The sequence below is a fragment of the Hyperolius riggenbachi genome, chromosome 8, assembly GCF_040937935.1.
Source record: "Hyperolius riggenbachi isolate aHypRig1 chromosome 8, aHypRig1.pri, whole genome shotgun sequence".
In the NCBI taxonomy this organism is placed as follows: Eukaryota; Metazoa; Chordata; class Amphibia; order Anura; family Hyperoliidae; genus Hyperolius; species Hyperolius riggenbachi.
Window position 1 is genome coordinate 222081652 of NC_090653.1, and position 25393 is coordinate 222107044.

The 25393-nt window shown below is 45.6% G+C and overlaps 1 protein-coding gene across 1 annotated transcript; it reads left to right on the forward strand.

The window, feature by feature from the left end:
• Positions 1–14915: 14915 nt before the first annotated feature.
• RPL35 (ribosomal protein L35) lies at positions 14916–25341 on the forward strand. Its single transcript, XM_068248204.1, has 4 exons — positions 14916–15017; positions 18702–18838; positions 19420–19501; positions 25162–25341. The coding sequence occupies exons 1-4, from the start codon at positions 15015–15017 to the stop codon at positions 25309–25311; spliced, it is 372 nt and encodes a 123-aa protein (XP_068104305.1). The 5' UTR covers positions 14916–15014; the 3' UTR covers positions 25312–25341.
• Positions 25342–25393: the final 52 nt, after the last annotated feature.

Here is a 25393-nt window from a genome sequence, read left to right on the forward strand (position 1 = left end):
GCCACCTTACTTTGAGTACTAGCGGCGGCTTTTCCGCGTTTCCTCACACTAACGCAAATTTGTTTCATTGTGTCTGGCAATGCCCAAGGATTGAGATTTTTTGGGATAAAGTGTTCGAATTGGCAAATGAGATGTGTCACAAGCAGTTAGCCAAAGAGAGGGATTTATGCCTATTTAATTATTTCCAATCAAATGATGGGGACCCAAATGTACAGCCGTCATTGCTCTTTCATAGTATTATTATTATAGCATGTAAAGCCCTATTCAGTTGGTGGTTAAAACCAAGTCCACCAAAAATGCTTGATATCAGAAAAGAAATGTTTAATTTATTTGCAATAGAAAAATATCTGGTTTTGCAAGCAAAAGAGAAACGAGCAAAGAACTTTTTCAAACTCTGGAGGAACTTTATTGTCCAATATTTTACACAGGAGGAAATAAACTTGCTCATGGAAAATTTCAAATATACAACATGGTATTGTACAGAGGATCTTACGGACAGATTGAAAATAAGACCTATGAATCGCTGAAACCGAGTATAAAAGGAGACTTTAGAACCAAAATCTCACATAGTAGGTATGAGGTCCGTGCAGAGAGAAGGGGGGAGGGGGGTTGGAAGGGAGGGATGGGAAGAGGGAAGAAAAAGGGGAAAAAGACAACTGTTCCACTGTTTATTTTGTTTATTAAATTGCTCTGTAGATTTGACTGGTTTGGGGCAATTGTCCAAGAAATGGCTTGTGTATGACTTGTGTATCTGCTTATGCAGTTTTGTTATACCTTGCTGCACATGGAACAAATAAAATATGTTTAAAAAAAAAGGGGTTCTGTGGGGGTTTGGTAAGGATAAAAACAGCCACTTACCTGGGGCTTCTATCAGCCCCCTGTAGCTGTAATGTCCCGCGCCGTCCTCCTCCGATCCGCCATTCTCAGCCGCCGGTCCCGGTCTAGAGCGGCACGCCATCCAACTGCGGCTGCGCGGCCGTGCTTACTCCCGACCACGTCATCAGAAGCTTACTGCGCAGGCGCAGTACAAGAAAACTTCGTTTTCTGCCTGCGCAGTAAGCTTCTGATAATGCGAACGGCAGCGCGCATTATTCGGCGATGCCAGACAAATAATGCCCGGTGCCAGTGGCGGAGAACGGCAGATCGGAGGAGGACGGCGTGGGACATTACTGCTACAGGGGGCTGATAGAAGCCCCAGGTAAGTGGCGGTTTTTATCCTTACCAACTCCCCACAGAACCCCTTTAATACACTGGTTACACATGTATACTGGACTAGTAAAAAGGCCCGCCTGTTGTAAAGCGGGCGCTAGGTCACAGCCGCTACCCCCCACAATGCGCGCACATACGCGTCCCGCTTGCTCGTTCCCCACCACTGTCTGAAGTATATGCACACAGGGAGCTGCTTGCTTGGCAGTTGGAAAAAGCTGTTCTTTCCCACAATGCAATGAGAACCTCTGTGAACCACACACAGCAAACTGTCAGATCTGGCCCTGTGTCCTAACTGCCATGGCTGCGCACATGCTCAGTACAAAACAGCCAGGGACACACAACCATTCAGTTGTTGATGCCAGGGACACTTGCATTTTATTGTATAGGATACTCTGCACAGTGGTGCTATACAGTAAACTTGTCATTAGAATACACATCGTAGGCAAATGCGCAGGGGGGGGCGGGGGATTACAGCTGCCCAGAATCCCCCCTCAGACTAGGGCCGGTGCAGTTTTTGGGGACAGGCACAAGCTGAGACACCAGAATATTTTTAGGTATCCTGCAGCTCACAGCACTGCCCCCTTTCTTTCCCTGCTACAGTTGACTTTGGATGGAGCACCAGCAACGTATGTACAGAGCAAGGAGCATGTCTGGAACTTAACAAAGTCAGGTATGAGCACAGCCCTGTGCCTTGCTGTGTGACTGCCTTACTTTCCCCTTCATTAGCAATGTCAGCTGTCCTCATTATTATCTGTATCCAAACTGCTCCTGATCGATCCTCGTTGTTGTTCAGGAGCAGATCAGACACTTAAGAAATAATTGTCAGATCCTGTCAGTCAGATGGGAAATTGCATTATGTGTACCCAGCAAGATGTCCTACAACATTATAATACTGTATTGTGCGTGGCTAAGGGAGACATTTCAGGAACCCCCCCCTTTGAAAATCTTGGGTTTGCCCCTGCACATTATGTAAAAATTATGATGTAATTCTGTCAGGTTCTCTTGTAACTGTGTATTTATGATGCATTTAAACACAATAAAGATTATTTAAAAAAACAAACCTTTGTGTACATCAGTCAGAGCACAAATTATCCCTGTACAGAAGGTATCTCCTACATCAGAGTCAAGGCACTAGTTATGTTCAATTCCACTACATGTTCAAGGTGGGAATGTCTATTTGTCAGTGTACAACGTGGCTGCCATCTGGTGGCTGAAAGCTGTCAGTACATGCTTAAAACCGATATACTGTATTAATTAAAATGCTAATACAAGTACAAGGAATAATTATTATCTCTTTTTCATTAGGGTAAAAGTGCTCAAAAAAGAGCTACAGCTAACTAAACTCAAACCCCCTAATGTGGGCTAAATTGTGGTCAAATAAGGTCTTAATAAAGTTAACCTTTTCACTGTTGCTAGTAAAAAACAAAAAAGTTTATTTAACATCAGCGGGCTGTTTCTGATAAATGCAGAATTCTCCTAACATGTTAATTATCTTCAACCTTCAAAGGGAAAGTTGAGGTGAAAAAATCAAATAACTGAAAAAGAAACAAACTTGATCAAGTGGATCAGCTACTAATAGCTATGCTTTGCTAAGGGTGAGGCTTAAAGTGAACCTAAAGTCACGCAAAAAAAATGAGATGAACTCACCTGGGGCTTCCCTCAGCCCCCTGCAGCCGATCGGTGCCCTCGCAGCCCCGCTCCGATGGTCCAGGACCCGCCGGCGAACACTTCCGGTTTGGCCGTCACCGGCCGACAGGCATGGGAACGCGAGTGATTGTTCGCATTCCCAGCCTGTATATCGCCCCCTATGCTGCTATTGCGGCCTCCTGGCCGCAATAGCAGACAGGCTGGGAACGCGAACAATCACTCGCGTTCCCATGCCTGTCGGCCGGTGACGGCCAAACCGGAAGTGTTCGCCGGCGGGTCCTGGACCATCGGAGCGGGGCTGCGAGGGCACCGATCGGCTGCAGGGGGCTGAGGGAAGCCCCAGGTGAGTTCATCTCATTTTTTTTGCGTGACTTTAGGTTCACTTTAAGGGCGTGTTCACACCTAGGGCGTTTTCACTATTTTTAAGCACCGGCGATTTACAAAATCTGGGCACTTTACTAGCTATACTGGGGCACTACCTACCCATACTGGGCACTATACTAGCTATACTGGGGCACTACCAACGCATACTGGGCACTATACTAGCTATACTGGGCACTTTACTAGCTATACTGGGGCACTATACTAGCTATACTGGGGCACTACCTACCCATACTGGCCACTATACTAGCTATACTGGGGCACTATACTAGCTATACTGGGGCACTATACTAGCTATACTGGGGCACTATGCTAGCTATACTGGGGCAACTAAACTCCCTATACTGGGGCAACTATGCTAGCTTTGCCGCCACAATCCCAGCCCTCCCCCCCGTAACCCGCTGCGCATGACACTGTCCACTAGGACTACCACTCATCTGCTGCCAGCTCCTGTTGCCATCTTGTAAATAGGTAAAAAGAGTCATTCTTGACCCCCCACCTATTTAGTGTAAAAAAAATAAATATATATAAACTAAAGAAAACCTGTAAGTTTCTTTCTTTGAAAAAAAAAAAAAAAGTTGGATACTTCCCCGCATAGAAGGAAGCCCCTGGATTCCCCAGGTTTCCTATGTTCTCCTCGATCTCACCACTAGTGTTGTCCGGATCATGAATGATTCGGATCTTTGATCCGAATCTCTTTTGTGAGTCGAATCATCCGAATCATCAAAATAAACGATTCGGTTCACAAAGGGGGTGGAGCCAGGAGCGGCACACCCCCCCTCTCAGCGGGCAGGGGGGTCCTGGAAGCAGAGCAGAGATGGATTGCTCAGTTGGAGGGGAGCCAGCCTTGCACAGGGACAGGTAGATGAGAGAGGGGACATGGGTGCCACTGCCAGATATGTGTAGAGCACACGTACTGGCTGTAATGTGCTGCTGATTTTAGGCTGTCTGTTCCGTAGCTGTGCATAGAGAACAAATGGGCAAGTTTTGGCTCAGAAGCACAGCTCAGTAACTTTGCAGACAGCGTGCTGGGCTAGAATGACAGGGCAGGCACTGTGATTGCAGTGCAATATGATCCTCCTGCACTCTGCTCTAAACAGCTACACTTAACTTCTGGGAATGCTTTGGGGAATGCTTTCTTTCACTGTGAGACGTTTGCATTCAAAGTATACAGATGAACATATAGGTGAAATATATGTAAAGCATATGATTGCAACATGTGGGTATTGTGTGCAAAAAAACATTTCTGCTCTCTGCTCACCCCTCTTCGTCCACCTCCTCCCTTTTCTGTCCACTCCCTGCCCTTCTCTGTCTATCTTCTCCCCTTCTCTCTCTGTCCACCCCCCTCCCCTTCTCTGTCCACTGCAGGGAAAGTCCTGTCCTGCTAGTCATTTCACCCCCAAATGCTTCCCTAGTAAAATGATTTGAGATTCGGATCAAAGATCCGGATCTTTTCAATGATCCGATTCGAAACATCCGAATCATTGAAAAGATCCGGACTTCCCATCTCTACTCACCACCGCTGGTTGGGACCCACGTCTTGTTCCCAGTCACAGTCCCCATGGACATAGCCATACGGCGCATGAGCAAATAGAGCCAGGCCTGCCCAGTTGCACAAAGATGCTAGTGAACAAATGGCTTCAGGTTACTGTGCAGGTGCATATGTACTCGTGCATGTGCAGTATGGCCGCGCTGATATATGGAGGGGAGTGTGGCCAGGGGAACATATCTGACAAGTTCTTGTCAGATTTGTTTGGAGAGACTCTGTACAGCAGCGGTGGGCTCCAAGTTGGATCGGGAAGGCTCTGGACCATCCAAAAGCTTCCCTCTACATGGATAAGTATCTTCTTTTTTTTTAAACTCACAGATTTTCTTTCTTAGAAGATTAAAATAAAACAAAAACACTTCTGTATTTTTTTCATCTGTCACTTCTTTCTTCTTTTTTTTCTGCTTTCTTATGCCTTCTTTCTTCTATAACTTACTGTACTTGAAGAATCGCCCCCGGCCACAATTACGGCTGCTACCAACTGCTCCTTTGCCGTGCACCAAATTGTCCCATCAGCCCTTACCAATGCAGTGCCACCACCCTCAGCACTGTTGCTACCCATCTCCTGCAGTGCCAACAATGCCGCTCCAACCACCACGACTGGTGCTCCCCATTGGTCCACAGTTTGAACTGATGAGAAACCTCCTTGAGGCAGCACTCCCCTGTTGCTATTACCTCCACACCCACTGCTAGAGTTTCAGACACCCGGCGTCCACTGCTACATATCAGGCTCCCTGGCACTGTCACACTCCGCCGGCATGAGCCAACCTGCCGTACCCGCAGCGGCCACTCTCCTCCACTGCTTCTTCTTCTAACTCCTGATACTGAACACTGGAGACCTGGCTAAAGCAGTGTAGTGGCCCAATAAGAATCCTCCTTCCTGGATCAATGGGTGGGATCAAAGATGATTTGCTTGGGCTCCCTTCATACTGTTGTGCCAGCGACACTTCCAGAAACGGCAGTGTGACGGTTTGTGCCAGCAGAGGCAGTACGGTGGGTAGTGGCTCTCTGCTGGTTGCTCAGCAGAGCGACAGGGCTATGGCTACCCAGCAAAGGAGTTGCAGTGGGGACCATCAGCTGGGAGGCAACACTGCACGGACGACTCAGTACTGTGCAGACAGGAGCCATCTGCGCCTGCGACCTGTGCCTGAGCTCCGTCAACAAGCCCCTGTCAACGAGCTTCAGGTGGTCCCAGTGCTGCAGCGGAAAGGTTGAGTGGGAATGGTCAAGAGGCTTCCCTTGGTGCTAGTCTAGTGTAGGGCACCCAGCAGGAAACCTCATAGGGAAATCCCTCTCACATGATTGGATGGACAGCACCTTTTGTAATGGCTGGTTTCAGATAGGTTGTAGTAAACTACGCCCACACTATTTGGCCAACCACAATGCTTTGTGTTGTAGAGGGTGCTGCGATTGGAGAACTTTTACCTGTAAGGTTTCCTACTAGGTCCCCTAAACTAGACTAGCGCCCATCCCTTTACTGAGTTAAAGGACAGGTCTGAGGTACAAAAAAACCCCAAGATCTAGTTACCTGGGGCTTCCTCCAGCCCCTGGCAGCTTATCTGTCTCTTGATGTAGCTCCACTTCCAGACAGTGTCTCGGGGGTTTCCTCCGTTGCAGATGCCGACCTCGCCATCTTCTGCGCCTGCGTAAAGGCTGCTGGGGGCTGGAGGATGCCCCAGGTAAGTAGATTTTGTTTTTTTCCCCACGAATGTGTTCTTTAAAGGTCAACTAAAGCAAGAGGGATATGAAGGCGGCCATATTTATTTCCTTTTAAGCAATACCAGTTGCCTGTCAGCCCTGCCGATCCTCAACCTCAAATCATTTTAGCCATAGACTTTGAACATGTGTATACAGATCAGGAGTTTCTGACATTTTTGTCAAGATTAGCTGCATGCTTGTTTCTGGTGTGATTTAGACGCTACTGGAGCCAAATAGATCAGAAGGGCTGCCAGGCAACTGGTATTACCAAATGGGCACTTTTTTCTCTTCAGGTTTTCCTTTAAAGCAAACCCGAGGCAGCAGAAAACAAAAAATTACATTATTACCTATGAAGAGGGAAGCCTCTGGATCCTCTACAGCCTTCCCACGTCCTCCTTGACCCCAACACCACTGGCCGGGACCCTCTTTTAAGGTGGCCATACACTTATAGATTTGCAGCAGATTTGACCATCAGATAGATTTCTGTCAGATGCCTGTCAAGTTGAATCTGATGTGTGCCACACACTAGGAACAGATTTCCAATAGATTTCAGAATGAAATCTATTGCAAATCGATCTAAATGCATGATTGGACCATTAGATCCAATGCAACTCTATGGGCCATCGATCTGCTACCAGTCATGGTGATAATGATAGGGGAACGCTGCAGATCGACCTAGATTTTCCACCTTGTCAGATAGATCAAATCGATCGAAATCGGCTGCAAATCGATCGATTTGATAGAATCGATTTCCGATCGATCGATTCTATAGAATCGACCAATGGCTGATATCGACCTGTGTATGGGCCCCTTTAGTTCGCAGCTGCGCTCCCTTTTGTGCAAAGTCCGGCTGTACTCATGCATGAGCTGCTCTTGCCTTACTATGTGAGGCCCAGTGCACACCAAAACCGCTAGCAGATCCTCAAAACGCTAGAGGTTTTTGGAGCAGATTTCAGAGCAATTCTAGGCATGTTTAGAGACGTTTTCTAAACATGCCTAGCATTTTTTGGAGCATTTTTGGGTAGCAGATTACAAATATTGTTACAGTAAAAGCTGTAACTGAACAGCTTCTGTAACAAAAACGCCTGGAAAACCGCTCTGATCTAGCATTTTCCAAAACGGGTTTGAGCTTTTGCTATACTTTACATTGAGGCAGAAACGCTTCTGCAAACCACAAAAGTGCTGCAGGACCCACGTTTGCGGTTTGCTAAAAACCTCAAACCGCTGGTGTGCACCATCCCATTGAAATACATTAGTCAAGTGTTTTCACAGGCGGAAGCAGTTTGGATAACGCTAAAAAAAACGCTCGGTGTGCACCAGGCCTGGGATATAGTAAGAGGATTCGTGCGTGGAGAAAGTGGAGGCAAGTAAGACGCTACCTCCCATAGCAGGTGCCCTATGGAATGCCCGTTCTGTTTGTAATAAACTGGAACACATCCATGACATTTTAATTTCACATGGCCTCACCTCTTTTGGAATAACTGAAACATGGTTACTCCCCTCAGACACTGTCTCACCTGCTGCGCTGTCATATGGAGGCCTACAGTCCAGCCGCACACCCAGACCTGGTAACAAACATGGTGGGAGTGTAGGCATCATCATTTCTCAAAACTGTTCATTCAGCCCCTTCCCTGCTGCCCCTTCTTTCTGTTTCTCATCCTTCGAAGCCCACTCAGTCCGAGTCTACTCCCCCTTTCACCTTCAAATCGCCGTAATCTATCGCCCCCCTGGCTCAACCAGTCTTTTCCTTGACCACTTCTCAGCATGGCTTCCTCTCTTCCTGTCCACTAACATTCCCTCAGTCATTATAGGGGACTTCAACATCACCATCGACACTAAATCATCCTGTGCCTCCAAGTTCCTGTCACTTACCACTTCCCTTGATCTCACACTTTGGCCCACCACTGCAACCCATACTGACGGCCACACTCTCGACCTAATTTTCACTACTTGCTGTTCCTTATCCAAACTAATCAACTCTTCCCTCCCACTGTCTGATCATAACTTACTCAAATTCAACATCTTCCATCCTGCCCCTACACATCCCCATGACACACTTCTGTACACAAGTTCCGCAACATTCGCAATCTCAACCCCCAAACACTATCAACCTCTCTGCATCCTCTACGTACTCTATCCTCTTTTACTGCCCCTGAACTAGCAGCTGATCCTTATAACATCACCTTAAACTCAGCCATTGACTCTGTGGCTCCCTCCTCCACAGTCTACCGACGCCGGGCCCATTGACAACCCTTGCTTACCGAAGAGATCAAACTACTGAAACGCCTCTCCCGGATAGCTGAAAGCCGCTGGCGTAAAAATAACTTGCCTGAGCATTTTCAAAGTTACAAAGAGGCTTTGCACACACTCAGACAGGCCCTCACAGCAGCCAAACATTAATACTTCTCCTCACTAATCTCCTTACACTCCCACAACCCTAAACTACTCTTTGCTACATTCAACTCCCTCCTCCGGCCCCCACCTCCACCTCCCACTCCCTGCATCTCAGCCAAGGACTTTGTCTCCTTCTTTAGTGATAAAATCACTAACATCCGAAAAAACTTTAACCAGCAGCCTCCTCTTGTCCTACATACACCACACCTTACACACCAAACCTTCTCACCACTAACTGAACTTACTGAACTTACTGTCTTCTCTCTCATCTCTAAATCACATCCCACTACATGCCCCCTTGACCCCATGCCCTCTCATCTCATTACTCATTTATCCTCTACCATCTCACTTGCCTTAACCACCCTCTTCAACCTTTCTCTCACCAGAGGCATAGTTCCATCCTCCTTCAAACAAGCCCTTATAACGCCCATACTGAAAAAAACCTTCTCTTGACACCTCTTCCCTGCCCAGTGCCCAACTACCGACCCATTTCTCTCCTCCCCTTCTCTTCTAAACTACTTGAGCGCCACGTCTACACTGACTTAGTACATCACCTCACTGCCAATTCTCTGTTTGACGACCTCCAATCTGGATTCCGCCCCAGCCACTCAACCGAAACTACCCTACTTAAAGTAACCAATGACCTGGCGACTGCTAAATCTAAAGAACTCTACTCTATTCTTATCCTCCTAGACCTCTCTTCCGCTTTTGACACTATGGACCACCCCCCTACTTCTCCAAATCCTCTTATCCATGAGCATTCAGGGTCCTGCTCTCTCCTGGCTTTCCTCCTACCTCTCAAATAGAACCTTCAGAGTTGCCTACTCCGGCACCACCTCCTCTCCACGTCCCCTCACTGTTGGAGTTCCCCAAGGCTCAGTCCTCTGACCTCTCCTTTTCTCCATCTACACATATGGTCTCGGTCAGCTCATCAGCTACTATGGTTTCCAATATCATCTATATGCTGACGATACCCAGATCTACATTTCAGCACCTGACTTGCACACCTTAAAGGGAACCTGTACTGAGTAAAATTATTTAAAATAAACACATGAGGTAACTTCAAATGAACATTACATAGTTACCTTGCCATCAGTTCCTCTCAGAAGCTCACCATTTTCTTCTGACAATGATCCCTTCCAGTTCTGACAACATTTTGTCAGAACTGAAATATATCAGTTGCTGTCAGTTATATATCAGTTGCTGTCAGTTACAGCTGAGAGGAGAACTGATGTGTTCATGTTTCCCTATGGCTCAAGTGGGCGATGTTACAGTTTAACTGTGTGCTGACCAGGAAGCTGTTATAGGGTAATGGCCATTTTCAAAATGGAGGACGGAGAATTCCATCGATCACAGTGGACAAACAGGACGCAGGAGAGGAGAAAGAGATTGAGGAGTAGACTACACTGGAGGTAAGTATGACTTGGGTATGTTTATTTTGACTTTTAATTTTCAGTTCAGGTTTTCTTTAACAGCTGTCTCAATGCCATCGCCTCCTTCATGCCCTCCCGTTTTCTAAAACTCAATATGGACAAGACTGAAATAGTAGTCTTCCCACCTCACAAATCAATGCCCCTGCCAGACATCTCTATTTCTGTTGATGGCACTTCCATTTCGCCTGTCCCTCAGGCTCGCTGTCTAGGTGTAAATTTGGACTCAAGTCTCTCATTCAAACCACACATTGACAGACTCTCCTCCTCTTGTCACCTCCACCTAAAAAACATCTCCCGCATCTGCCCCACAGGACACTACCAAATGTCTGGTGCATGCCCTGATCATTTCCCGACTAGACTATTGCAACTCTCGGCTCTGCGGTCTCCCTGACAAAACCGTTTAGACCCGCTACACTCTTATGAACTCTGCTGCACGACTCATCTACCTCTCCTCACGCTTCTCCAGCCAAAGCCCCCTCTGTCAGTCCCTTCACTGGCTGCCAGTTACACAAAGGATACAATTTAAAATCCTTAGGGCCCATTTACACTTAATCAGTTGCTGTGCATTAGTATGCATTAGTGCGCGTTGGTATGCGATTTTTCCATAGCAGTGCAGTGGGAAGAAGATTTCAGTTAAAACACGTTAAGTGTGAAAGGTGCCATAGAGAAACATGGGCATTACTTTGAAAATCAGTTTTCTTTCAGTTATAACTGAGAGAAACTGATTAAGTGTAAAAGGGCCCTTAACCTATTTTGGTTCCTGGACGTAGAAACTACGTCCAGGAACCATGCGCGCCACCGCGCACTCCCACGGCCGATCGCGCGCATGCACGCGCACTCCCGGCCGCGGATTCGGTAGCCACGGAATCAATGTATCGTGCTATGGTGCCCGATTACTGATTCCTCTCCCCTGCTGAAAAAGCGATAGCTTCTCTCGGAAGCTTCACTTTTTCTGGCCGTTCCCTCCCCGATGCGTCACTCTAAGCGTGTGTTACGCTTAGAGTGACGTCATGTAAACAAACTCATGGCCGCCATCTTGTGGCCAAAAAGTAAAAAAAATTAAAATCAACACACAATTACATTAAAAAACTATGGTTTACATCCCACCCTCCCAAAAATACCCAAATAAAATGTTTAATATAAAAAAAAACAACATTACAATAAAAAAAACATGTAAATATTTACCTAAGGGTCTAAACTTTTTAAATATCAATGTAAAGATGAAATATTTCTATATTTTTTTTATTTTAAACTTGTAAATAGTGATAGATGCAAAACGGAAAAAATGCACCTTTATTTTCAAATAAAATATTGTCGCCATACATTGTGATAGGGACATAATTTTAACGGTGTAATAACCGGGACATATGGGCAAATACAATACGTGAGTTTTAATTATGGAGGCATGTATTATTTTAAAACGATAATGGCTGAAAACTGAGAAATAATGAATTTTTTCCGTTTTTTCTTATTCTTCCTGTTAAAATGCATTTACAGTAAAGTGGCTCTTAGCAAAATGTACCCCCCAAAGAAAGCCTAATTGGTGGCGGAAAAAAACAAGATATAGATCAGTTCATTGTGATAAGTAGTGATAAAGTTATAGGCTAATCAATGGGAGGTGAACATTGCTCAAGTGAAAACGACGGAACGCGAATGAGTTAAGGTAGCCATACACTGGTCCATTTGCCATCAGATCGACCAACAGACAGATCCCTCTCTGATCGAATCTGATCAGATATGGATCGTATGGCTGCCTTTACTGCAAACAGATTGTGAATCGATTTCACTATGACACCGATTCACCATCTGCTGAGCTGCCACTGCTGCCTGTCCCCCCCCCCCCAACCCCCGGCATACATTACCTGAGGCTGGCTCCCGGGCGTGATGTCCTCCCTTCATGTGGCACCTCCGGCATCCGCATATAACTTACGCTATCACACCAGTGACAGCGGAAGTTCAAATAGAGCGCCCTCTACTTGTACTTCCGTTGTCACGCGTGACAGCGGAAGTTATACGAGGATGCCGGAGGTGCCATGACGGGAGCAGTGACGGACGGGATGCCCGGGAGCCAGCCTCAGGTAATGTATACCTGCGTCGAAAGACCCCGAATCGTACGCCGCAAGTGACGCGCTCCCTACCCGCCGGCGATCGACGGTAATTTCCCGCACGGCGCGATTGACGGACCGATTGATATCAGGAGGAAATCAATCGGTAGGGTGCGTTTAGCGCTAACTATTTGACAGCAGATTCAATCCCTGTGATCGAATCTGCTGTAGATCGGCGGGAAATCGGGCCAGTGTATGGCCAGCTTAACTCTCGCCTACAAAGCTCTCCACAACATAGCTCCTTCCTATCTTAATCAACTTATTTCCAGATACCATCCTACACGCAATCTCCGCCCTGCTAACGATATCCTTCTGTCTTCTTCCCTGATCACATCTTCCCACTTCTGCTTACAAGACTTCTCTCGATACTCTCCCCTCCTCTGGAACACTCTCCCTCAACACATCTGCCACTCACCCACACTTACTATTTTTAGGCACAATCTGAAAACTCACCTTTTCAGGCAGGCATACTGTCCTACCTAGGACACCGCCCACTAACCACCATTTATACCACCACATTCACAGCTTCCCTTTAACTACTGTCCTATACCTTAAATGTTTAGACTGTAAGGCCTTTTGGCCAGGGCTCTCTTCCCTTTTGACTCACAATGCTGTGTAATGGGTGTGCATACCTCCCACCTCTGTGTAACATATGTTGTTAATTTGTTCACTGTTTTAGCTGTTATACCCTCTTGTCTTGTATTAACTGTTTGTATTGTATGCTTTGTACTGTTATACCCTGTATGCTATTGTACAGCGCTGCGAAAGATGCTGGCGCAATATAAATCATCAATAATAATAATAATACCTAGGTAAGTATATTTTATTTTCTCTTGCCGCCTCGGATTTACTTTAACCTTTGAGTAACCCTCACTATATTCTAATATCACCCGGGTCCAGTATGCAATAATTTTAGTGCCACCGAATAGCAGATAAGCACACACACACACACACACACACACACACGCACGCACGCACGCACGCACGCACACACACACACACACACACACACACTTGCAGGATCACTTGTCTTCTCTGATGTACTTTCACTATAAACTTAAAACAGTTCTCGCAGGTTATTTAAAAGTGCCAAGTACTCTGCAGAGCACAATGCAGCACCAGGAATTGTATCAGTACATCGCCTATCTAATTCTCATGTTATATTATACAGGTACTGTTATATATACATACCTCCCAACTTTTTGAGATGAGAAAGAGGGACACTTAAAGAGGAACTCCAGTGAAAATAATGTAATAAAAAAGTGCTTCATTTTTACAATAATTATGTATAAATGATTTAGTCAGTGTTTTCCCAGTGTAAAATCTTTAAATCCCCGATTTACATTCTGACATTTATTACATGGTGACATTTTTACTGTTGGCAGGTGATGTAGCTGTTGCATGTTTTTTTGGCAGTTGGAAACAGCTGTAAACAGCTATTTCCCACAATGCAGCAAGGTTCACAGACAGGAAACTGCCGGGAGTATGTACTCAGAGTTTCTTGTGGGAGGGGTTTCACCACAATATTAGTCATACAGCGCCCCCTGATGGTCTGTTTGTGAAAAGGAATAGATTCTCATGTAAAAACGGGTATCAGCTACTGATTGGGATAAAGTTCAATTCTTGGTCTGAGTTTCTCTTTAACCCTCCTGGCGGTTTGTTAAAAATCCGCCAGGGGGCAGCAAATCCTTTTTTAAAAAAAATAAAATTTCTTTTTCATGTAGCGAGACAAGGTCTTGCTACATAATAGCCGCAATGGGCGGGATGACGTCATCGACGTCGTGACGTCAAAGGGGACTCTGATCCACCCCACAGCGCTGCCTGGCACTGATTGGCCAGGCAGCGCACGGGGTCTGGGGGGGGGGGGGGGGGGCGGCCGCGGCGCAACGAATAGCGCCGGATCGGCGGGTAGCGGCGGCGGTCGCATTGCACACGCAGCTAGCAAAGTGCTAGCTGCGTGTAGCAAAAAAAAAATTATGCAAATCGGCCCAGCGGTGCCTTCCGGCTTACCGCCAGGAAGGTTAATCCCCTGCCACACACCTGATCACGCCGCTGGCACACCCCTAGTCACGCCTACCATAAAAATTTCATAAGAAAAATATGTTGTTTTTAAATTCAAACCGCACTGGTCCTTTCTAGCCTGGGTAATTTTCCTTTATATTAACATTTTAAAATTAGTAATATATCAATGTAAAAGATGGGAATAAAGTTTAGAGTCAAACACATTTTTTTATTAGAGAAACATATATATATATATATATATATATATATATATATATATATATATATATATATATATATATATATATTTACATAGAAAGAGGGACAAAGTCCTGAAAGAGGGACAAATGAGGAGAAAAAGGGGACAGGGCTCCCAAAGAGGGACTGTCCCTCCAAAGGGGGGACAGTCGGGAGATATGTATAGATGTGGTTGCTTATAATGAGTTCTAACGCTACGTCATCATCACACAGGTCTGCACAGGACTGTACCATTGAGATTGCTCTCTCTCTCTCTCCCCTACGATCTTGGAAGCGTCCGTCACCCGGAAGAGCTCTGCATCCTGCTAACCCCTCCCTTTCCTCTGGCAGCCGGCGGCGACCATGGTGAGTGAATTGCGGCGGTCCGGTGCAATCTGTGGGCATCCTCGGGCTGAGGGGTCTCTGTCGCTAGTATAATAGTATTGGAGTGAGGGGTAGGGTCCTGGGAGTGAGGCGGGAGAGGTATTGCCGGGGAGCGGATAGATGGCTGCTGGAATAGTGACGTTATGCCGCTGCTCCCCTGGTAAACACAGGGCGGCCTGTGTCTATAACCCATTCTGGCTGAAAAGAAGTTCTGTTTCATTTTTGTTGCAGTCCACAATAAGAAAAATGCCCACAGAGAGTTAGAGTACCTCTTTCTGAGTGCGTCCTAATGCTGATAGTAGTTCTGGTGGTCCTGCATTCCTCTTAATATTTAGAGGGATCCTTAATTTGCATTCACAAGTGGTGCTGCATGATTCACCTGTGCAGCTGACAGTTCCAAATCGCACTTGCACAGCAAAGCAAGTGGTCATCCATAAGTGCTTTTTTTCCCCACTGCACATGTACAGTTCAAAACTTGTTAATGCTCGATTCAGAATCTCTCTAATGCTGGGAATACACGGTTCGTTTTTGCCTTCGTTTAAACCTTCGATTCGTTCGGCAAACGAATCGAGTGTTGAAAACGTATGTGAAAATAGTCATAATCTCATTATAGTTTCGATTAATAGACCCCAAAAACGAACGACTAGTGATCGAACATGTTTGATATTATCTCTCTTTATCCATCTAATCGAGCCATTGGTAGGCTTGATGGCTGTTCAGATCGATTATATATTCGTTTATGCTAGTCCGTCCCTGTAAAAAGGGATTTTCGTTTCGTTTCTTTGCAGCCTTCGATCATTGGAAAAACGAAACCATCAGAATCGAAAAAAAAAAACCAAACCGTGGGTGGTGATATTAACCGTATGACCGATTATTTCGGGATCGAAAAGGACAAAAGGCACAATCGAAACGAAGGTTTAAACGAAGGCAAAAACGAACCGTGTATTCCCAGCATTAGGGCCCTTTTCCACTAGCAATCGCAATCACAAATCACAAACGCCAGTGATTGCGATTGCGATTTTTCATTAATTCTGTTATGCGATTGCGATTTGCGATTTTCATTTGCATTGTATTATCATTGTAAAAATCGCTCCAGCAAGCGATTGCGATTTGCGATTAGCGATTTCCAAATCGAATCACTGTAGTGGAAAATACTTCTCATGCTTTCTATGATAAAGTAACAACCCTAGCGATTTAAAAATCACTAGCGATTTGCGATTTTGCGATTCAGCAATCACAATCGCTCTAGTGGAAAAGGGCCCTTAGGGCCCTTTTCCACTAGCAATCGCTAGCGTTCACGCTGAACGCTAGCGATTGCTGAATCGCAATTAGCGGCGATTCCCCGACGTTCGCGGCCGCGATTTTGCTATGCACTGCATAGCAAAATCGCGGCAATTATCGCTCCGCCGCGCGTTCGCGACAAAAACAAATCGCGGTAGTGGAAATGACCTACCGCGATTCCTATGTTAAAAAGCAAACCGTAGCGATTGTAAAATCGCTAGCGGTTTGCGTTTTTGCGATTCAGCCAGCGCAAACGCGCTGGTGGAAAAGGGCCCTAACACTCGTAGGAAATTATGGAAGGCAAGAGGATCAGGAATTGCAGTTACACTCACATATATTGTGTACTGTGAGTTGCGCATTGTGTGGTACACTGGTGGTAGGGACAGTACTATTGCTGTGTGCTAATTGCGCATGGCAATATTACCTCTGGTTAGTGCATCAACTCCCTGGGCACAGACAGAAATGTGCATTCTGTATTATGTTTTATTTTTTGCTGTCAGTATAAACACAGTGAAAGCGCATATACTGTGCCTTGATTCCTTACAAAATATGTTGCCGTGACTTTAAGGTAATCTGAGGTGAGAGGGATATGGAGGCTGCCATATTTATTTCGTTTTAAACTATTCCAGTTGCCTGGTAGTCCTCCTGATCCTGTGTCTCCAATACATTTTAGCTATAGACCCTGAACAAGCATGCAGCAGATCAGGTATGCTGAAGACTCAGGTTTTATGGGATTAACATATTCTTGTTCCTGGGTTTTGACTCAGACACTACTTTTGCCAAAAGATAAACAGGGCTGCCAGGCAACTGGAATTGTTTACAATAAAATATATGGCAGCTTCCATATCACTCTGACCTCAGGTTCCCTTTAACTGGATATGCTGTAACCCACAGTAAGGCAACACTCTCACATTCACTAGAGATATGTATTGCAAAACTTGCGGAAATGCTTTTTGTGTAGCTTAGCGTACCTAAAATGTGCACAACCTGCGTGTTGTCTGACACAGCTCGGTGTGCGCCACTATGACAAAACACGCTGCAATGTGAAGTCTATGCGACAATATGAATGCCCTAACGAACCAGCCATTATTCGGCAGTGCATATAGTGTGAACATGGCCTGAAGTTGGCATACACCTAGTGATATTGCAGATGAAAATCTGTGCTGTAGCAAGCATGCCCGACTATTCAACCAATTTTGAAATTGGCCATATGTATCGAGCAAGCTGTAAAATTTTGCTCTGCCGTGGCTAATCTGATCCAGAGTGGAAAAGGCTTGCGATGGACCAACTGCCACTGTTCAACCTTTCCCCGTCCCCCGAAATGTAAATGTTTACCTGCCCCGCGAATGGTAAATGTCATCTGTCAAGCTGTGGTCACTGGTCTTGTCCGCTGTCGGGGGAGATAGTGGAGGAGGCCGGGTGTTGCCGCTGGGCAGTGATAACAGTACGGTTAATGTAGTGGAGACATTAAAATTTGGGGGTGGGAGAAATCGGTGGCCTGACGAGGTTGAACAGGAATCAGCCTATAGTGTATGGACAGCCGAGATCTCTCTCTGATCAGAGGGATCTGTCTCGTGTTATCTGCCCACACCGCTAGATGTTTGGGCGCCTTTAAAGATAGTGCTGAACTCTGCATAACCCCTCAAAAACAAACATGCAGCTAATCATGTCAATTTTCTGTCAGAAACCTCTGATCTGTGTGCTTGTTCATCATTTATGGCTAAAAAATTTAGAGGCAATGGATCAGCAGAACAGCTTAGATCACCATTGTGAAGTAACTGCTTCCATCTTGGGTTACCAATAGGGAAGATTGCCACAGTGCATTGCTCTCTTGGTGGTGATCTATCACAATATCTTGTACAGAGCACATGTAGTAGTAGTATTATCATTTATGTAGCGCCAACCTATTCTGCAGCGCTTTACAAAGCACAGTAGGACAACACAGGGAACATAGGTACAACCAAAACATGTACAGCAGAGTCTCAAGCAGCACAAATATTGCAACAAAAACAGTAAATATTAGGAGGATGACTCTGCCCTTGCGAGCCTACAATCTTCTTGCACGTAATACTCTATGTACAGGAAGGAGTTTGGGGGCACATTCCTGGATCTTCCCAGTCTTCCACTGACATGTCGCCAGGGCTGAGTTGTACATGTCTTCCTTGAGTGAACAAATAGTCTAAGCTTTTAGACAGTTGTAATGTTAATGGATGACCAAACTCTGTAAGTTTCATGTCACCTGCACAGGTGCGTAGTTCTGCTGCGATAAATATCACTGTGCTGAGCAGTCACTTACAGCAATATTGGTGGGTTTGAGGTTACATGTGAGACTATGAGCAGATCATTTTGTTGTAATGATTACAAATACAATATTTTTCTTTATAGGCTAAAATTAAGGCCCGAGACCTGCGCGGTAAGAAAAAGGAAGAGCTGCTGAAGCAGTTGGATGACCTGAAGGTAGAACTTTCTCAGCTCAGAGTTGCTAAGGTAACAGGAGGAGCTGCTTCTAAGCTGTCCAAGATGTGAGTATATTTCATCACAGGGCTAACTTTACCATTTATTTCAGGTTACATAGGGTATGTTGGTTGCTTATGTGGCAATGTGAAGTGTTTGGTCTGATGTTTATAAAATGCCTCAGAGTTTTAATGGACAAAATGTTGTACATAATGGAAACGAAATCTGTCACAGATGTGGCAAAATAATTTTGTTTGATTCTTAACAGCACAAATCTAATGAAAACCTATCAGTACAGTCTGTTAAAATTCTATTTAGTCTGTTTGGTCTTTAGCATAAACAACAATTGTTAAGCGTATGTAAGCTTTTTTCAGGCAAATGGTTCTTGAGGTGGCCATACATCAGGCGACTTGGTGGCCGATCGACCACCCAAATCTTATCGGAATTGGTTGAAAATCTGTGCCTCCACGTTCCTGCCTGACTGGGACGCGCAACAAACGCGGCAAATTCGATGGTCAGTCGGCTGTCAAGTTGCCTAATGTATGGCCACCTTTAGTAATGAGAAATGTTCTATGTAGTCTATAAAGCATTGTGGAGAATGCCAATATATAAATGTGGCTACATATTCGAAATGTACTTTGTATTGCAGCCGGGTTGTCCGTAAATCCATCGCCAGAGTTCTGACTGTGATCAACCAGACCCAAAAAGAGAATTTGAGGAAATTTTACAAAGTGAGTTAATTTTAAGTGTTTCTTTTTCTTAATGCTTGTTTAAGGTTGATGCCAACATAGTTTCTTATTAATAGAAAATATTGGAAAAAATGTGTCCCTGGGTAGCTAGAATGGGCTGCTGTTTGCAGCTGCATCCAAATCCAAGCATAACAAATGCATTCTAAATACAGGTAGTCCACGGTTAATGAACGAGATGGGGAATGTAGGTTTGTACTCTAACCTGAATCCGTTCTTAAGTTGAAACACTGTTCCACCTCTATCCTCTGTGCCTCCTATGTGCCCCCATTTGCCTCGCTGTCCCCCAGCCTTGTGGAGCTCCCCTGCAGCAGCAGACTTGCCTTCCAGCCCAAACCCAGCACTGGCAAGTCTAAGCACTTTGCCTCCTACTTCCTGTATGTCACGTGACAAGAGCCAGCAGGTGGTGGGTAGAGGACGAGGGACAGCGCTGCACTCTGGAGGAGAGTCCTGCACTGTTGCTGTGGGCTGAAGCTGTTAATTCAAACTTCCCCTACGTAGAAATGACCTCATTGCAATGGGATCAGGCCGTTTTGATCACCGGGTCGTTCATAAGACAGGCATTACCTGTATCATAAGATCAATATTCATCACATGGCAAATCCATTTTTAGTGTATTAGAAGTATGTTGTTTCTGATTTAAAAAAAAAAAAAAAAAAAACAAACAAACTACTAAAGCTCCCCTTCCACGGCAAGACAATCACCCAGCATTGCGCTTTCTTAGTGGCTGCAATGTGAATAATTTCTTGCTATAGTAACTTCCACTTAGTATCATGTTGCTTTCTCTGTCGTTAGAGGGAGTATGCTTACAAGTGAATACACAGTTCATTGCACTTCTGTGGCTGAAGTGCAGATGATTGCAACACCTTAGCAAAGGACACCTGTCCAGTTTAAAGCGGACCCAAACCAAACATTTTTTTTAATTCAAAATATTTAGTTGCACCACTCTGACACATACAAAGATACATAAACACTCCTTCAAGCCTATGAGCATTTCAGTGTATGCTTTTCACCCTCCTCTTTGCATAACTAGGGTTATACTGGGGGCAGCCATTGGCAATTCCTCCTTTGCTGGACACCATCTACTCCACCATTTTGTCGGATTATTTGCCGGCAATATGAAAGGAAGGGAGGGGTTTCTCCAATAAATGTAAAATATTTTATGTTTGCCATCATGAAGCTGAAAAAAGGCTGCTATTTATTATTATAATTTAGAAAATAGTTTTTATTTCTGAAATCTTGTATTTTTAGTTTGGGTCCACTTTAATGAAGATGCTGCCACATTGTAGCATGGCGTAGTGAATGTTTTGGTGAATTTTAGATGCTTTTCAGGCTGCCAAATCTATTTCCTATTTATCAATGCCAGTTGCCTGGCAGCCCTGCTGACTGTAGTAGTGTCTGAATAAAGCTGCATCTACACGCGTAGATGCGGCTCCGATGTTCCTTATCAATCGAGCCGCTGACGCGGCTCGATAAGATCCAACATGACGGATCTCCGCACCGCCGATTCCCTGCTCGCTCCCTGCGAAGGGACAATGGCAGGGAATCGAGCGGAAGATGAGTGGAGAATCTAATCCGGAGCAGGGACGCGGAAGAGGTGATCCGGCGGCTAATCGAGCCGCCGGAACGGAGCCGGCTTTACACCAGAAACAAGCATGCAGCTAATCTTGTCAGATCTGACAATGTCAAACGCCTGATCTGCTGCATGCATATTCAGGGGTCTATGGCTAAAAGTATTAGAGGCAGAGGATCAGTAGGACAGCCAGGCAACTGCTATTGCCTATAAAGAAATATGGCAGCCTCCATATACCTTCCACTTCAGTTGTCCTTCAAAGCGATTACTCTCAAGTGTCCATTTAACCTCCCTGGCTGTATTACTTCTGGATTTAATGCCTGGTACACACTATGCAATTTTCCATCAGATAAGATCCGATCGAAATTCCCATTGTTTTTCTGATCACTTTGCAAATTGATCAGAAAAACGATCGTAAATCAGATCGAACCTGTTGGAACTTATCAATTTGGCTGTCTATCTGAGGGAAATTACATGGTGTGTACCAGGTTTTAGGGTCTAAAAGTGGTACAATTCTTTTCTCACGCTTTTAAAGTGGATCCGAGATAAACTTTTTACTCATTGCATAATTCTGTTCCTTTCTTATAGTTTATAGGGCATTCCTCAAGCCAAATACTTTTTTTTTTTTTGTTTTGTTACTCTCCCTATAAACTAATCAAGCCTCGCCCACAGCTTTTCAGAGAGGCTTGGCACTCAGTCCCTGGTAGCAAGTGCTTATGGGAGCTCAGTCTGGGCAGGAGGAGGAGGTTACTTGCCAGAGATTTAAGAGGGGGGGGAGTGAAGTTTTCCACAGGCTGAGGGCTGGAGATGCTATCAGCTTGCTTCAGTGTAGTGTGACAAACAGAACAGGGCTGCCCTTATTGTATCACAGCAATAAATAATCATAAACTTTTGAAGCGTTTTGCAGCTAGCTATGCTGTGTAAACGATAAACGATATATAGACAAGTTACTTGTTATAGTTACTTTTTCATCTTGGATTCACTTTAAGCCTCATCTACACGGTACAATTTTCTGTCAGATCAGATCTGTTAGACCAGGGGTACCCAATAGGTTGATCGTGATCTACCGCCTATTTGGTAGATCGCGGCCACCTGGCCGCGGCACAATAAATTTAGTGGCTGGCAGCTGTATAACGCGCCTGCTTGGCCGCGTGTCATCAGATTCTGCTGCCGGCCAATCAGAATGCAGGGAAGGAGAGCAAGGCGGTGCGGCTAAAGAGAAGGAAGCCATGATGTCATTGCTGCTGGGGGCGGCGCTGGGCACACTGCTTCCACGTAGGCAGCCCGGTGCACGCCGGAGCGTTCCCTCAGTCGTCCATTGTTCATGTGCACTCCTGGAGGGGAGACTAGGATGAGCCCCAGACACCGCCGCTGGAACTGGAGGGAGGTAAGTGGCCCATGCAGCTACACCCAGCTATCAATACTGAAGGCCACCTGCACCTAACTATACTATACCTGGTGACCTGCGCGGAAGGCCCCTGCACCTGGCGACCTGCGCGGAAGGCCCCTGCACCTGGCGACCTGCGCGGAAGGCCCCTGCACCTATACTGAAGGCACATATACATAGCTACCTAAATGTTGGTAGATCTGCTGGACTCTGAAAATGTAAAAGTAGCTCGCAAGCCAAAAAAGTGTGGGCACCCCTGTGTTAGACAGATCTATTAGATCATTTCCAACTAGTCCAATAGGATTGCATTAGATTTTGCAATATATTTTGGATACTTATCAAAGCAAAATATATCGCAAAATCTGAAACAATTTGGATGTCTATACACTATTCAATTTCTCATTAGATCTATCTAATAGATCAGTCTATCTGATGGAAAATTCCAGCGTGTAGATGAAGCTTTATGCTGGGAATACACTGTTCGTTTTATTCCCGCATAATTGAGCCGTTGGCTCGATTCCGGCACGTCCCCGCGGGCACCCAGATCGATTCCCGCTCATCCCCCGCGGGCGCTTCCTTATCTTGCGCTCGTTCTTTTGTCCTGCCTGCCGGTATCGAGCGCAGAATCGATCCGGCGGGGTATTGGACATGTCGGAAATTATCAATCGAGCCATCAGCAGCTCGATTATGTGGGAATAAATGTACCATGTATTCCCAGCATTAGACCCTAAGGGCCCTTTTCCACTTGCAATCGCTAGCGTTCACGCTGAACGCTAGCGATTGCTGAATCGCAATTACCGGCGATTCCCCGACGTTCGCCGCCGCGATTTTGCTATGCTATGCACTGCATAGCAAAATCGCGGCAAATATCGCTCCGCCGTGCGTTCGCGTTCCTGACAAAAACGAATCGCGGTAGTGGAAATGACCTACCGCGATTCCTATGTTAAAAAGCAAACCGTAGCGATTGTAAAATCGCTAGCGGTTTGCGTTTTTGCGATTCAGCCAGCGCAAGCGCACTGGTGGAAAAGGGCCCTAAAAACAGGGGAAGAAAATCACACCACAGAGATCTGTGGCAGTCCTGCACATTGCTCAACTCCTCTGTATCCAGCGCTGCCGTTCTTCCTCTGTCCACCAGGTGGTGCTGTACCCCTATAGTGAGACAAGAGGGATTCAGAGCCTCTTGAGGATTGGTTGCGGGTGTATGGATCCCAGCGGAGCTGAGTTACAGAATGCTCTGCATTCACCTCTCGGTGGCTACCACAAGTCAGGCTCTGGATTACTGCTCTGAGCTGCGGATTTCTGTCTTGAGCATGGCTCAGGATTACCGCTAAGAAGGTTGAGGGATTTAAGGGTTTGTGCTGAACTGATCAGCAGCAATTCAGTGGACCTGAACTCTTGCACAGGACAGAAGGAAAACACAGATAAATGCACCCTGTATGTATTTAGAGAGTTTAGCTGGTCTAATTCACCTTCATCTGTGGCTAAGCAGAAGTTGTAATTTGATCCCCAGCAGAGACCGAATAAGTAAGCTCAGGATGTTAACACTCTGTCTGCTTCCATGAAAGCAAACCTGTAACTGGGGCAAAACGGATACTTGCTTCAGGATCCTCAGAAGCTTCATGCCACCTTCTTCACTGGGCCGTTCCAGTGCCAGGACCCCACAAGGGACCGTGGTACTGTGCAGGAGCAAGCTGCACCCAGCGCTGGTGTGGCGCAGGATAAGGGAAGCCTCTGGACCAAACTGAAGCATATAAAAAAACACATTCCACTGCTGGGAGTCGGACAGGCAAACACCCCCCCCTTCCTTTGGCGCTCCAGTAGCTTTCTGCACAAATGCAGTTAGTCTTTGTGAACTGAGCATGTGCAGAATGCTCTTGACTACAGGAGTGTGAGTGGTGGGAATGTACATGTGATGTGGCCCGCAACTCGGCTGAGTCAGACTTTACAGGCCTGACACAGGCAACACTGAGGGGACCAGGAAGACAGCAAGGGAGCTGACAGTCTACAGGAGGCTGGAAGAAGCCCCAGGTAAGTATAGATCATTTTGTTTTAAATGTCTCAGGTACACATTAAACAGTGATAGCAGCATATGTTCAAAATCTTCACCAGTGAGTCTTAAAACTGAACCTGACAAACTTGTGAGATGGCTGCCTCACAAAACCCCTTCTGTCAAACATTCCTCCAAAGGGGCTGCATATACTTGGGAGCCATATAAACCCACATAGGCTCGGATGTTGAGCTTTGATATCCCTGTGACCTTTTAACTGTAATGCTAGGTACACACACCATGCAATTTTTATGACAGATTTACTGTCAGATCGACAATTTCCAACATGTCCACTCTGATTTTTCAATCTCTTTTCTGTTCACTTCTATGGCAAATTCATTGGAAATCAGATGGGACATGTTGGAAATTGTCGATCTGACAGTAAATCTGTCATACTTAGCATAAGCCTGCTTAGTTTTTCCTGAGTAAAGGCTGGTACAGGAGATAGAAAATTATTGGCTGAGGTGGCCAGTCCGGGTACACTGCACCATCGCCGCCGACACACACGACAACAATCGTAGTGATGTTTAGCATGTTTTGATGTATGACACCCCTCTGTGCAGACTGCTTTTGGAATTATCCTTGTTCAGATTTAAAATATTGCAACTACAGCTAGTGTGCTTTATCCTTTATAACAGGGCAAGAAGTACAAGCCTTTGGATCTGAGGCCCAAGAAGACCAGAGCTCTCAGGCGCAGGCTGAACAAGCACGAGGAGTCACTGAGGACAAAGAAGCAGCAAAGAAAAGACCGTCTGTACTCCATGCGCAAGTTTGCTGTCAAGGCATAACTTATGTACTAAATAAATTCTTTTCAATTATCCTTGTGTGGAGTTTTTTTGTTTAAACCTAAAAGGCATTACAACCATCCAC